Source organism: Quercus lobata, chromosome 1, assembly GCF_001633185.2.
Source record: "Quercus lobata isolate SW786 chromosome 1, ValleyOak3.0 Primary Assembly, whole genome shotgun sequence".
Taxonomy (NCBI): domain Eukaryota; kingdom Viridiplantae; phylum Streptophyta; class Magnoliopsida; order Fagales; family Fagaceae; genus Quercus; species Quercus lobata.
The window spans coordinates 44,139,214-44,151,586 of NC_044904.1; the positions used below are offsets into that span (position 1 = coordinate 44,139,214).

At 41.2% G+C, this 12,373-nt stretch overlaps 1 protein-coding gene across 1 annotated transcript; it reads right to left on the minus strand.

The window, feature by feature from the left end:
* Positions 1-1,413: 1,413 nt before the first annotated feature.
* Positions 1,414-2,007, minus strand: LOC115954531. The gene has a single exon (XM_031072405.1). It carries the CDS (start codon positions 2,005-2,007, stop codon positions 1,414-1,416), a length of 594 nt encoding a protein of 197 aa, XP_030928265.1.
* Positions 2,008-12,373: the final 10,366 nt, after the last annotated feature.

Sequence of the window (12,373 nt, forward strand, 5' to 3'; positions counted from 1 at the left end):
AATACCCCAAGTGATACAAACTCTTTGGAACAACCCTTATCACTGTGATTTTCTTGGCTTCAAGAGTCTATCTACCACAAAGCTGATGCCGCCGCTGTGAGGGAGAGATGCTGATAGCAGACCATTGTGAGTTGTATTTAAATTTTTGGAGTTTTTTGATGTGTCGGTGTGTTTTCCCTTTTTGTTGGGTGTGGCCGAATTTTGCATGAGCAAAATTTCAATGGAATTGTGTGGGTTTGTGCGACTTATCTATGGGTTCCTCTGTATTTCATTATTTTGTGGGAGTCTTCCTGTTTTCGAAGTGGCTCTAATTGAAATGTAATTAACTGTTTGTTGAAATGCCTCTATGAGCTATCTATGGAAATTAGATACATCTGTTGAAGCAATCGCTGGTACATGGTGAAATTTTCTCTTTTAAGCATATTCTTTATGGCTTGGTTAGCAGGTTAAGTGAATCTTTCGCCTTGCTGGGAGAGTGGCTTTTCCTTTTCTAGTTTTCTTTCTCTTAACTTTGTATTCATAATCAAGTGCAATTTGTATTAAGCAAAAAGCAAAACGTAAATGTCCCACAAGTGGTCAAATGCTAGAGTAGCTCTAGATCTCTTATTAAGCAGAAAAAATTCCTTCAACGAGGAAGAATCCACAAAGTTACTCATTAACTCTTTTCTTTTGCAAATGGGGTCTCTTCCAAGTCTTAACAACTTCAAGATGGTGACAAGCTAGTGCACGGGTAAGCGAGAGTGAGAGAGAAGTAAGCAAAGTGTTGCAAGAAAATGCTCTCTTTTATGGTCTAGAAGTGAATTCAACTATAGCAAGAGAGAAAGCGGACCAAGAAGAAAGAGGAAAGGGGGAGGTATCATATGTGCAGAAACCAAAAACCAACCTGACCAACCCATCCACAACTCTTCTAATATGTGCAGAAACTTTGAGCATGGATGCTTTTACTTTGGTGAAGCATGCAAATGTCTATTTGTGACTCAACAACACCATAGTTCTATTTGCTACCACATACAAAGTTGTTCGCTTTGGAGACTGGGTCGCCATCTCTAATTAAGTTGTAATGTCCAAGGTTGATAAACGAAAGTCGATTTTGTACCAACTAGAAAGAGTATGGTGAGTTTGATTTAATAGAATTTAATTCATTATCATTATTTGATTAATCTCCTTTCCTTGACGAATTCAGCAAAATCAAATTTGTACCAACTAGAATGAGTATGGTGTGTTTGATTTAATAGAATTTGATTCATTATCATAATTTGATTGATCTCCTTTCTTTTGACGAAACTTCTTTCTTAGTGACCGTTTAGAAAAGTTTAATAACATAATAAATCTATTCTTTCACTAAGATTTCAAATTGTTTCTCAAGTTCAAGTGTTTTTTTTTTATTTTTAGAAAACTGTAAAGAAATTATCATTAATGAGGCAGAATGCCTCTGTCAAGAATTACAAAGCTCATTACATTACTGTGAATGTCCTCTAACCAAACTTTTGGCTCATACAAATTTCTCGCTAGCTTCGCGAGTTTGTCTGCAACAGTGTTTCCCTTTCGCTTTGTGTGTGAGAAGGATACCTTTCTCAACCTTGTTGATAAGGAGCCGGCTTCATCTATAATGTGTCCAAATGCAGCCAAGCAAGGCTGTTCAGCAGTGAGATGTTTTATAACTACCTCTGAATCGCCTTCAAAAACAACATCCCAGAGTCCAATTTCTATTGCGAATGAGACGGCTCTCCTGCACGCTAGTGCTTCCAGGTCTTCCACAGTAGGTGGTAGGGTGATACGTTTTGAAAGGGAAGCAATAACCATGCCATCCGAGTCACGAGCCACCACTCCCAGACCCACCGAAGCCATATCCGGGAAAGTTGCTCCATCAAAGTTTAATTTGTAAACTGATTGAGGAGGAGGCAACCAGTGAGTTGGGTGTGGTATCGCTGCTTGATTCAGTGGTTCTACTTGTACCGAATGAAACTCTTGCAAACGTTTGACGGCATCGTTATATATTTTCTCCATCGGCAGGGATGATGGCCCTACCCTCTTTGCATTCCGATTAACCCAAATGCTCTAGCCTATATAAGCAAATAACTCTGCCAGCTTCTGGTTATTTTGTGCGAGAATTTCCTGGTACAGGTCCAAAACTAGCAAATTTTTCTGATAGGAAATTTCTACAGCTTTCCAGCTCCCACCAGACGTGTTTAGTCATTTGGCACCCCTACAGTGCATGGACGGTATCTTCAACTTCATCACCGCAGCGCTCACATGTAGGGTCCTGAATAATTTTCCATTTTTGTAAATTAATTTTTGTTGGAAGTGAGTCAGTAGCAGCACGCCATATGAAGTGGCGGAATTTGTTTGGCACGTTAATGCGCCAGAGCTCATTCCAGAATTGCTTGTGAGCAGCTGGGTTTGAAGTGCTAGCACCTACAACTTCTACCGCCTTTGAAAGGAGTCAATATGCCGACTTAGTAGTGTAGTACCCGTTCTAATTTTCAGCCCAAATCAGCCTGTCCTCAGTGGGTAATGAACTCAGGGGGAGGCTGATGATTGCCTCTGCTTCATATGGGAGAAATTCCTCACGTACTCGGTCCTCAATCCAGCATCTGTTTTCTTCATCAATAAGTGCACAAACTCGACTATTATTTGGAAAATTTTTCTGAGGAAACACCACACCGCTGGAATGCATATCCAGTAACCATTTATCACCACGGATCAGAACTGACTTTCCATCACTAATCCTCCATTTTGACCCCAATCGGACCACCTTACGTGCCTGTAAAATGCTTTGCCAAGCATATGATCCCCTCTCATTCACCCCCTCCTCTAATATAGTGCAATTGGGGAAGTATTTTGCTTTAAAGACCTTGTAGAAGAGTGAGTCTTTGTTATGCAGCAACCGCCAAACCTGCTTTCCTAACATTGGTAAATTAAAGTTTTCAATATCCTTGAACCCCAATCCTCCTTGGCTCTTTGGCTTGCACAATTTTTTCCATCCCACCCAATGGATTTTCCATACTTACCCCTTGAAACCCCACCAAAATTTCCGGATTAGTGATTCTATATCCTTACATAGGCTTTTTGGGAGTTTGAAACATGCCATAGAGTAAGTTGGCATGGCTCGAAGAACCGCTTTGATCAAAACTTCTCTTCTACCTTGTGACAATAATCTTTCTTTCCAACCTTGTATTTTTTGCCAAATTTGTTCTCTAATGTAACTGAAGCTTTGCTTTTTTCCCCTCCCCACAAAGGATGGTAGGCCAAGGTATTTTTCATAATTGGTAGTGGCTGCCACTCCTAGCAAATTTTTTATCTCCTCTTGCATGTGTGGGTCGGTGTTGGGACTAAAGAAGAGTTGGGGTTTGCCTCGGTTTATTTGCTGCCCCGAAGCCTCCTCATATTGCTTCAAAATCTCCAAGACATTGCTACATTCTTGTTGGTTTGCCAAACAAAACAGCAAGCTGTCATCGGCAAAGAACAAATGTGAAACCTTTGGGCCTGGACTACAAAGAGACTCATTTGATTGAGTCCAAAATTTCAGCTTGTTGTAAGAGTGAATAAGGTGATAGTGGATCCCCTTGGCGGAGGCCCCTATTGGGATTGAAATTGCCATGAGTTTTACCATTTACTAAAACAGAGAAAGACACAGATCTGATGCAAGAACTAACAAGGGAGATCCAACTATTAGCAAAACCCATTTTTTCCATTTATTTTTCAAGGAAAACCCATTCCACTCTATCATATGCTTTGCTCATACAAGCTTGATGGCCATGTCATCTGTCTTTCCTTTTTTGTTTTTTGTTTTGAGGTGATGGAGAGTTTCAAAAGGTACGAGGGTGTTGTTTGAGTGTAGTCTATCTAACATGAATGCACTTTGGGATTCTGACACCAACTTGTGGAGTAGTTTTTTGAGGCGACTGGCTATGGTTTTTGTCACAATTTTGTACAAGACATTGCAAAGGCTTATGGATCAGAAATCATTGGCTTTTTCTGGATTTTTTGTTTTTGGTATAAGTGCTATATATGTGTGATTGAGACTAGTTGGCACATTTCCTGAATTTAGGATAGCCAAAGAAGCATCAATAACATCCTGACCAATAAAATTCCAACAAGACTTGAAAAAAATGGGAGACATACCATCAGGGCCTGGGGCTGTTAGAGGTTTCATTTGTTTTAGAGCAAACACAACCTCTTCAACTGTGTAGTCTCTGGTTAGATCTAAATTCATTGCTGGAGTGATCTTTGAGTCAACACCTTGGAGGATCTGATCAAAATTTGAAGGCGAGGTGGACTTGAAAATCTATTTGAAGTGGTCTACCAATGCCTCCCCAATATGCTTTTCTTCCATCACCACTGATCCATCCTCCAAAATAAGTTTGGAAATAAAATTCCTTTTATTTCTTTGTGTTGCTCAACTATGAAAATAGCTCGTATTCATGTCTCCACTCTTCAGCCAATCCACCTTGGATCTTTGGTGCCACAAACAATCTTCCCTAACCATGAGTTCATACACCTCGAGTCTAAGGATCCGAATGTCATTATGGTGGTGAGCTCCGGCCATTGACATTGCCTCAGCTTGAGCAAGCTGCTTCTTTTTTTGTACTAACATGCGCCTTATGTTACCGAAGGACAATTTGCTCCACTTTTGTAAACTCGACCTGCAAGCTTCTACCTTGCTAATTAGCCTCCCAACCGGTTCTCCAATGTTTTGACCACTCCAAGCTCTTTTAATAACCCCCTCGCATCTTTCATCCTTCAGCCATACCGCCTCAAACCAAAAAGGCCTAGATTTCTTATAAAATCTAACATTTTCATCATCAGAACATAACCATAATGGACAATGGTCAAATAATGTACCTTGAAGATGGTGAATGCGAACCGTAGGAAACAATTGTGTCCATGATGGAGTTGCCACCCCATTATCCAGCCGAATCCAAGTCACCTCCCCACCAAATTGGTTGTTGCACCAGGTAAACGGTGACCCAACAAATCCCAGGTCACGGAATCCACAAAATCCAACGCTTCTCTGAATTCCCTCATCTGACATTCCGGTCTAGTGGCTCCCCCCTTCTCTTCAGCTTTTGTAATTTCGTTGAAATCCCCCACACATAGCCATGGTAGATCCAATTTTAGGTAGAGGTGTTTTAGTAGCGCCTAAGAATGTTCTTGGTTGGCCGTTGTCGGATTTCCATAGAAACCCATCAACTGCTAGGCGTCATCCATTCCTGGGTTAACTACAACATCAATGTAGGTTGGTGTTGAATCTAGTACCTTGAGATCAATCCCCTCCTTCCAATAAAGAGCTAATCCACCCCACGTGTTCACCCACGGCTCAATGAAAACATTCTCTAGATGAAGCTTCGAACAAAGTTTTTTGAGGTAACTATCCTTTGATTTTGTTTCCATGAGAAAAAGGATGGTGGGATAATATTTTTCACTGAGTCGGTGAGTTCAAGAACTGCACGTGATTGTCTCAAACCATGGCAGTTCCAGCTGAGGCAGTTCATTGAGATTGGCGGGGCTGTTGAATAGCCTCCGCCATTTCGAGATAGTCATCACTACCGTCCTGATTAAATTGATGACGTTTGACATGAAAATCTGTTGAGAAATCTGAATCTGGAGCTTCACGTTTCCTACCAGAGTGGTGCTCAGAAACCAGAGTTTGATTGGCTATTATTACTCGTGTTTTACGTGTCCAAGTTGGGCGAACTCAAAGCTTGACAAAGAAGGATGGTGAAACCCTAGCCGTCTACTGTGAGTCATGTGCTTCACTTAAGTTATGGTGAAGTGCAGTTGAATTAAGATTTGAGTTTGTTAGGGATTGATTTTGTAACTTTAGAGATGTCTATTTTTTCCAAATCAGTGTCAATCTCCTTTAATTGCACATTTAATCCCTGAGAATCTGTGTGGCTAATGGACTGATCAATGATAGTGGTTGATTGCAATTCAAACTCTTCCTGAGGTGTGCCAGTAAACGTCTTAGTATTAACACCTGACTTTAATACTAAATTATCTTCGCAATTATTGCCCCTTACTGAATTCGTTTGCACCTCTGTCACGCGGGTAACATTTGTGTGTACGTTACAAATCAGATCAAGGGTTAACGGTTGGCCTACTTCATGGCCGTTGGTGCAATTCCGACCACCATCCTCCAGTTCCTTGGTTGTCGTCTGCGTCTTATCCGAATTAGTAGTCACTTCGGCTTTCATTAGTGAAGAAGGGGAGGTAACTTCAGTTTTTTTTTTCCTTGTAGTGTAGTAGCCCGGCACTGTCATCCCCGTCTTTCTTGTTGGAATGAAGGCTGAAGCTCATAATCCTGGACTGTACTGCCTATCCTCTAGTTTTAGAGTTCCCTCACTGTCAATCCAGGTTTCACAGTCCTTGTTGTCATGGGTGAGGCGACCACACCAATAGCATAGCTTTGGCAAACATTAGTATGTGAAGCTTATCCAAATTTGTTTCTGATTCTCTAGAGTAATAAGACAACCCTGACATAAAGGTAGAGTTAAATCCAAACTCACCTTTAGTCGCAGGAAGTTCCCACCATCAATCTCCTTGAAGTCTTTTGGCCTAGACACTTCCCCAATCACTTCACTGATCTTCAAAGCTGCTTCCATGGTCATGTATCGTGGTGGGATGCCATGGAGTTGAACCTAAAAGCTTGCCCTGTCAAGATTCACGTCACCTACCGGAGTTACTTTTTCATATCTCTACATCATAACCAAATGCTTGTCAAAGCTCCATGGCTCGCTTGAGATGATTTTCTTGATGTCATTCTTGTTATCAAAAGTGAACAAAACTGTATGATCTCTATAGCTTTGAATCTTGAAACCATTGCGAGCCCTCCATAAAGGGTTGAAAGTTCGGGCAATAACATCAATGCTTAGAGCTCTCTTCGTAAAGAACTTAGCAATGATGGAAAAATCCTCCAAACTGTCTACAGAAGTTAGGCTACATCCCAGACCCTCCCTATCAGTTAGGGTGAGGCGACTCCAATTTTGAGTTAGGTCTTCCATTCTCTTCAAAAGAATTCACTAACCAAAAAAACTTCCCTGTTTCTCGATTCCCTGGAAAAAAGACCCACTAGCCTAGGAGTAAACTTGTTACTCCAAGGAGACACTAACAGCACCTTCAAAGAGAAAGGGACAAACCAATTCTACTGAGCAAAGAAAAGTTGACAGCCAACCTACGTTGCTACAGAGAAACCCTTTCTTTCTCAAGTTCAAGTTGATTATGTTGCACCTCTTCCCAACATCTATTTGTCCCATATTTTGGACCTTTGCATCATGGAACAATATACTTACTACTATTTGTTGGGAAAATAAAGACCCTAAGGAGTTTTATTGAATAATTAATATAATGTACAAATACACATTTTATCCCAAAAGCCTAAGCCCTTATGAGTATGTAATCAATTATGTTATATTAACCACTTATTATTCTCATCATTATTCAATGTGGGATTTCACTCATAGGTGCATCCTAACAATCTCCCCCTCACATGTGAGTCTAGCATCTGATCGTTGCCTAGCACCATTGGCAATAATACTCATTTGTTGGGCCTTTTTGAAGATCATTTGTGTTAGCTTTATGGCTTTCTTGGTGCAATATACCCTCCTTGCTTCAACTGCGAAAGGGACTCGCCTTGCTCCATTTACGAAAAGGCTTCAAGTACACACACCCTGTTCCTAGTCCAAATGCGAAAGGAACCTTGCCACCTTTGCTTTACACCACCGTGGGTTTTGATACCACTTGTTAGGAAAATAAACACCTTAGGGAGTTTTATTGAATAATTAATATAACATATAGAGACACATTGTGGTGGGTCTTTCTGTACTTCTGAGCTGGACTGCTTCTTGCCGCGTTGTAGCCCAATAGTTCTAGGGCATGAGAGTCAGAACTAGCTTGATTGAAACTCACCTCAAGCCAGCTTGTGCGCAAGCTAGGACCCCTTTGCTAAGATCTTGGTCACGTGCCTATGATAGAAGATGCTGTCACAAAAATATTATAGCAGAAGGGTATAATATAATAAAATAAGAAGAATATATTTGTTACTAGCCAAAGACAATAATTAAACCACTTTCTTAGTAAGGAAAACACAGTGATATGAGTACGACAGAAATAGGTTAGTGACAATAATAAAAGAAAAAAGAATGATGTCAATGCTTGATCAATCAATAAAAAGAAAAAGAAAAAAAGGGATTAGTTTGCTGTACTTGGTTCCTTAGCAGATTTAAGTTCCAGAAGGGAACCACTCTCCAATGTGGGCAATCTCACAGGGAAATCCTACCATGAAAATTGCCTACTTTGAAAGAATGGGCCTAAATGGCTTATCCTCAAATACTTTAATCTTGCTAGAGAGTAGGCCGTTGAGAGGGAGAGAAGAGAGTAACCTATTGGTGCATGCCCTATCACAGTCTTGCTTCCTCACTTCCCTTTTTATCCATTCTGTTTTCCTTTACTCTCCATTTCCTTTCTTATTCCTATATTCCCTCTATTCTTCTTTATTTTTCTTTCTTGCTATTTTCCTCACTTGTTTTTCCTTACTCTTTACTTGCCTCTCGTTGTTCTTGTTGTTGCTTACTGTAAACATCTTAGGCCTTTTTATACTGCCTACCATGAAAAGTTTTACTATTTTACCCCTCAACGACTTTTGGCCTGGTGTGGGTGTCCTTCCCAGACCACCCACTAGTCTGTCAGCTGCTCAGCCATCACCACTACCCTATGCTGGCCGTGCCACGTTCCATTCCCAGACAAAAGAGTTTTGTTTTGTTTTCTTACTTTCCGTAGCATCCCTATCCTGATAAGGGTTGGGTATTCTCTCTTACTAACTCCTATGACATGCACCTAGTGATTCCAGCTCATCTTTGCTTCTTTTGGGTGGTATGTCATCCCAACAGGACATTTTCCCTAAAAAAGTTTAAGCGGGAATCCCAAAATAGACTTCCTTTTTCTACCCACCACCAAATCATACCCTTTCTTACCTTTGGCCCATGGCCCACCGCGCCTATATTGGCTGGGTACAAGTGGGTGGTGCCTGAGCCTTGTGCATGCTTCATTTCTAATTGAGTCCATGGTTTGTATGCCATTCATGCGTTTGCCATTGCCTGTGAGTTTGTTTGGTCTTGTTGTACATTTCTGCCGCTTATTTTTAACCTTTTGTAACGTGGGTGAGTCTGGGTCTTTATTCTTTGCATTTTGTTTCCTTCCTGGGCTGGGTCTTGCTTGGGCAAGGGCCCTTTCTTCTTCAATTCGGCCCTGTTTCTCTTTATTGTTGGTTTATGGGTTGACTATTATTCTTGCCATGCCACTCCATTGCTTCTACTATGTTACCACTTGATTTGTGCTTGCTGGGCCTCCTTTAGGCCTGCCATTTACTTTTCCTTTATTCAATTCACGTTGCCCAGTATTTCTTCTAGGTTAATTCTTATACCATCTTGGGCTCCCTTGGCCCATATCATTCTTTTGGGCATCCTCAGCTCGCTACATTCCTTTGGGCATCCTTGGCCCATCCCATTCTTACATTCCCATGGGCTTTTGCTACATATTTTGGGCTTCCCTGGCCTAATTACCATGTAAGGTTGAATTTAATCAACCATGTGTTGGCTTTATTCCATGACAAATTTGCTTGTAATACAGCACTTAGAAACCCTGTATTTAGGTGGGAATCATGTAAGGGTAGTGTGTGAGAGAGTATGAAGAAATGCTCAATACTGTGCAGTGAAGCAGGGACTCGAGGCTGGATCTCGCGGGAGGCTCGCGGCTTGCAAGCTGCCAAAAGATGCACACGCGTAAAGCATGCAGGGGAGCTGAACAGTCATGCCAGCTGGAGCACTACAGGACAAAAATCTAGACTGGCCATTCAGTTAGCTCGCGGCTTGAACTCGCGACTCAGTTAAGTCGCGAGGTCAAGTCGCCATCCAACCCTATTTTGGAAAAACTGACTCTTTGCATTCCATTCTCACACCAGTATAAATACCCCTCATTCCCACAAAATATGTGTGGCTATTCAGAAAGAAAAACCCTAAGAGAGGTTTCTTCAAAACACCCACCCAATTAGAGAGAGCTACTTATTCTTAGAGAGAAATTGTAGTCTCTTCTCATTCCCTCTCTCATTGTCATACCTATTGAGAGGAGATTTCTATCCAAACACTACCCACACCCATTTAGAGTGTTGAGTGTTTTTGGAGCTTTGGGAAGCATTGGAAGATGCCAAGGATGGCGGATGCTATGGATTATAGCGGAATACGGTAAGCTAGAAAAGAAAAAAGTTCGGCGCAACCTCGTTGGAGCAAGAAGCTTGGAGGGCTTAGGTACATCGGGTAGATTAGGCTTGGAGGGTCTATTGCTGTTCATGTATCCCAACTACATTTTCTAGTGGATTATTGACCGCTTGGAGGGCGGCGAAGAGGTTTTACGCCGAGGGTTTCGGTTCAATAACACATCGTGTGTTGTCCTTGTGTTTGCATCTCTCTTCCCTTTATCTTTGCCTTTTATTTTCTACTGTGGATGTGTTTTTAATTGGCTTAGATTGTTTACCAATTCTGTTTATAACTTTTGTTCATTTTCCCCACACTAGTTGTTTGACATAAAGCTTGAATTGGTTATTTTGTAATTGGGGGTCTAAACGTTCAAGGCTGTTTTATACACATATTTGAACTTTCATACCATATCCTTTACTTTCAGGGGTTTGTTGGCCTTTGCACCAACCCCATTTACTAATTGCTTTCTTTGGGCTCCTCCGACCCATTTTACTTGCTTTCCATTTCTTATAATTCCCATGGGCTTACTACTTCCTTCTTTGGGCTCCCTTGGGCCCGTTTGCTTTCTTTGGGGCATTATTATTATTATTTTATAGGCTTGTGAACCATTATTCCTGCCACTCGGACTTAATGGTTTTTTTCTCACTTTGCTAATTCTTCTTCCGTCTCTCCCTTCTTTATTGTTGGGCTTCTTCTTGTTATTGGGTCTTTTTTGCTAAAGTATTCATCAACATTCAGCTCCCTAAGCATAAGAAATGCTCCTGCAGTTCATATGTGAATATAAAGTCTTTTCTCCTTTTTTTTTTTCTTTGCGGGTTTTTTCAAATCTTGCTGTGAATAGTGTTGTCTCTTTGAATTTTCTAGTTTAGTAGTTATTCTGAAACACAACTTCCGCTTCATTAATATGATGCTTCTTTTGATGGCTGACTCATTGCATCCTTTCACGTCATCGTTAATGTCATCAGTATTTAAACTTTTTCCCTTTCCATCATTTGTGCAGAACATCTTTTCATTCCCTTTTCTCTTCACCGTGTCTTCTTCCCCAAACACTTTTACCCATCTATTCCGACCAAATATCTCATTATGATGCCGACAAAAGGCCAGGGTTTTTCCCGCTGTAAGAGGAAGGAAATTGCCGCCGACGATCCTGCCGTCAAAATCGTGGGCGAAGACGCTCCCCTTTTCAAATTGAAGCACGCCGAGGTCGAGGAAGGGGGTCACGACCCCGATAGTGAGTGCGCGCTCGCCTTATTGACCCGTGGTACGATGCTCACACCCATTTTCCGGTGGCACCTGGTGACTACTTGCCTCCACTACCGAGTTGCGTGTGGCTTTCTATTTGCTGTCGAGACACAGAGGTGTCTTGGGCCCCTTTGGTTTCTTCGATCCCCGATCTTGATATATGCCAAGGTACTTCACTCCCCGTGCCTATTCTCTTTGAGTTCGGATCAGGCACTTTGTTGGGTTGGAAGGAGTGGGTAGATGAAGAGTTGGCCGATATGGGTTTCATGGCTATTAAGGACATATTTTTATGTAATTGGCATATCCTATGAAAAAACATACTTTACTTGTATTTGGGTAAATTTAAGAAGGTTCAAGATGATCATTACAAGTGATTAAATTGAAGAGGTGAAGATTACTCAAGAAATGCTCAAGAAAAGTGAAATCTGCAAGTCTCAATATCTCATCGACAGAAGCTCAATTTTTTGAGATTCATTAAATCTCGACACATGTTTCGATCTATTGAGCTTACGGGATTCAGACTATAACCAGCAACGTTTTTATTCTAAAAGGCTATTTGTTCATGGGTTTGTATAATCCTTATAGGACTAGGGAAACCCAAGATTTGTGGGTTTGTATAATCCTTATTGGACTAGGAAAGCCCAAGGTTTGTGTAAACATATTTGGAATAGGAGAGCCCATTAAGCTCCTAATTAAAGGAGGTGGAAAAACGAAAAACCTAACCCTAAAGGGCTTCATAAGGTTTTCTTTTTGAAACCCTAGCCTCCTCCTATAGAAGAAAGGGTTCTTGCTACCTTTCTTGTACGCCTTTGGGTTTTTTAATCAAGTAAAGTCTCTTGCACCAACATTGAAGATCTTATTGATGTTTCTACATGAAGCTG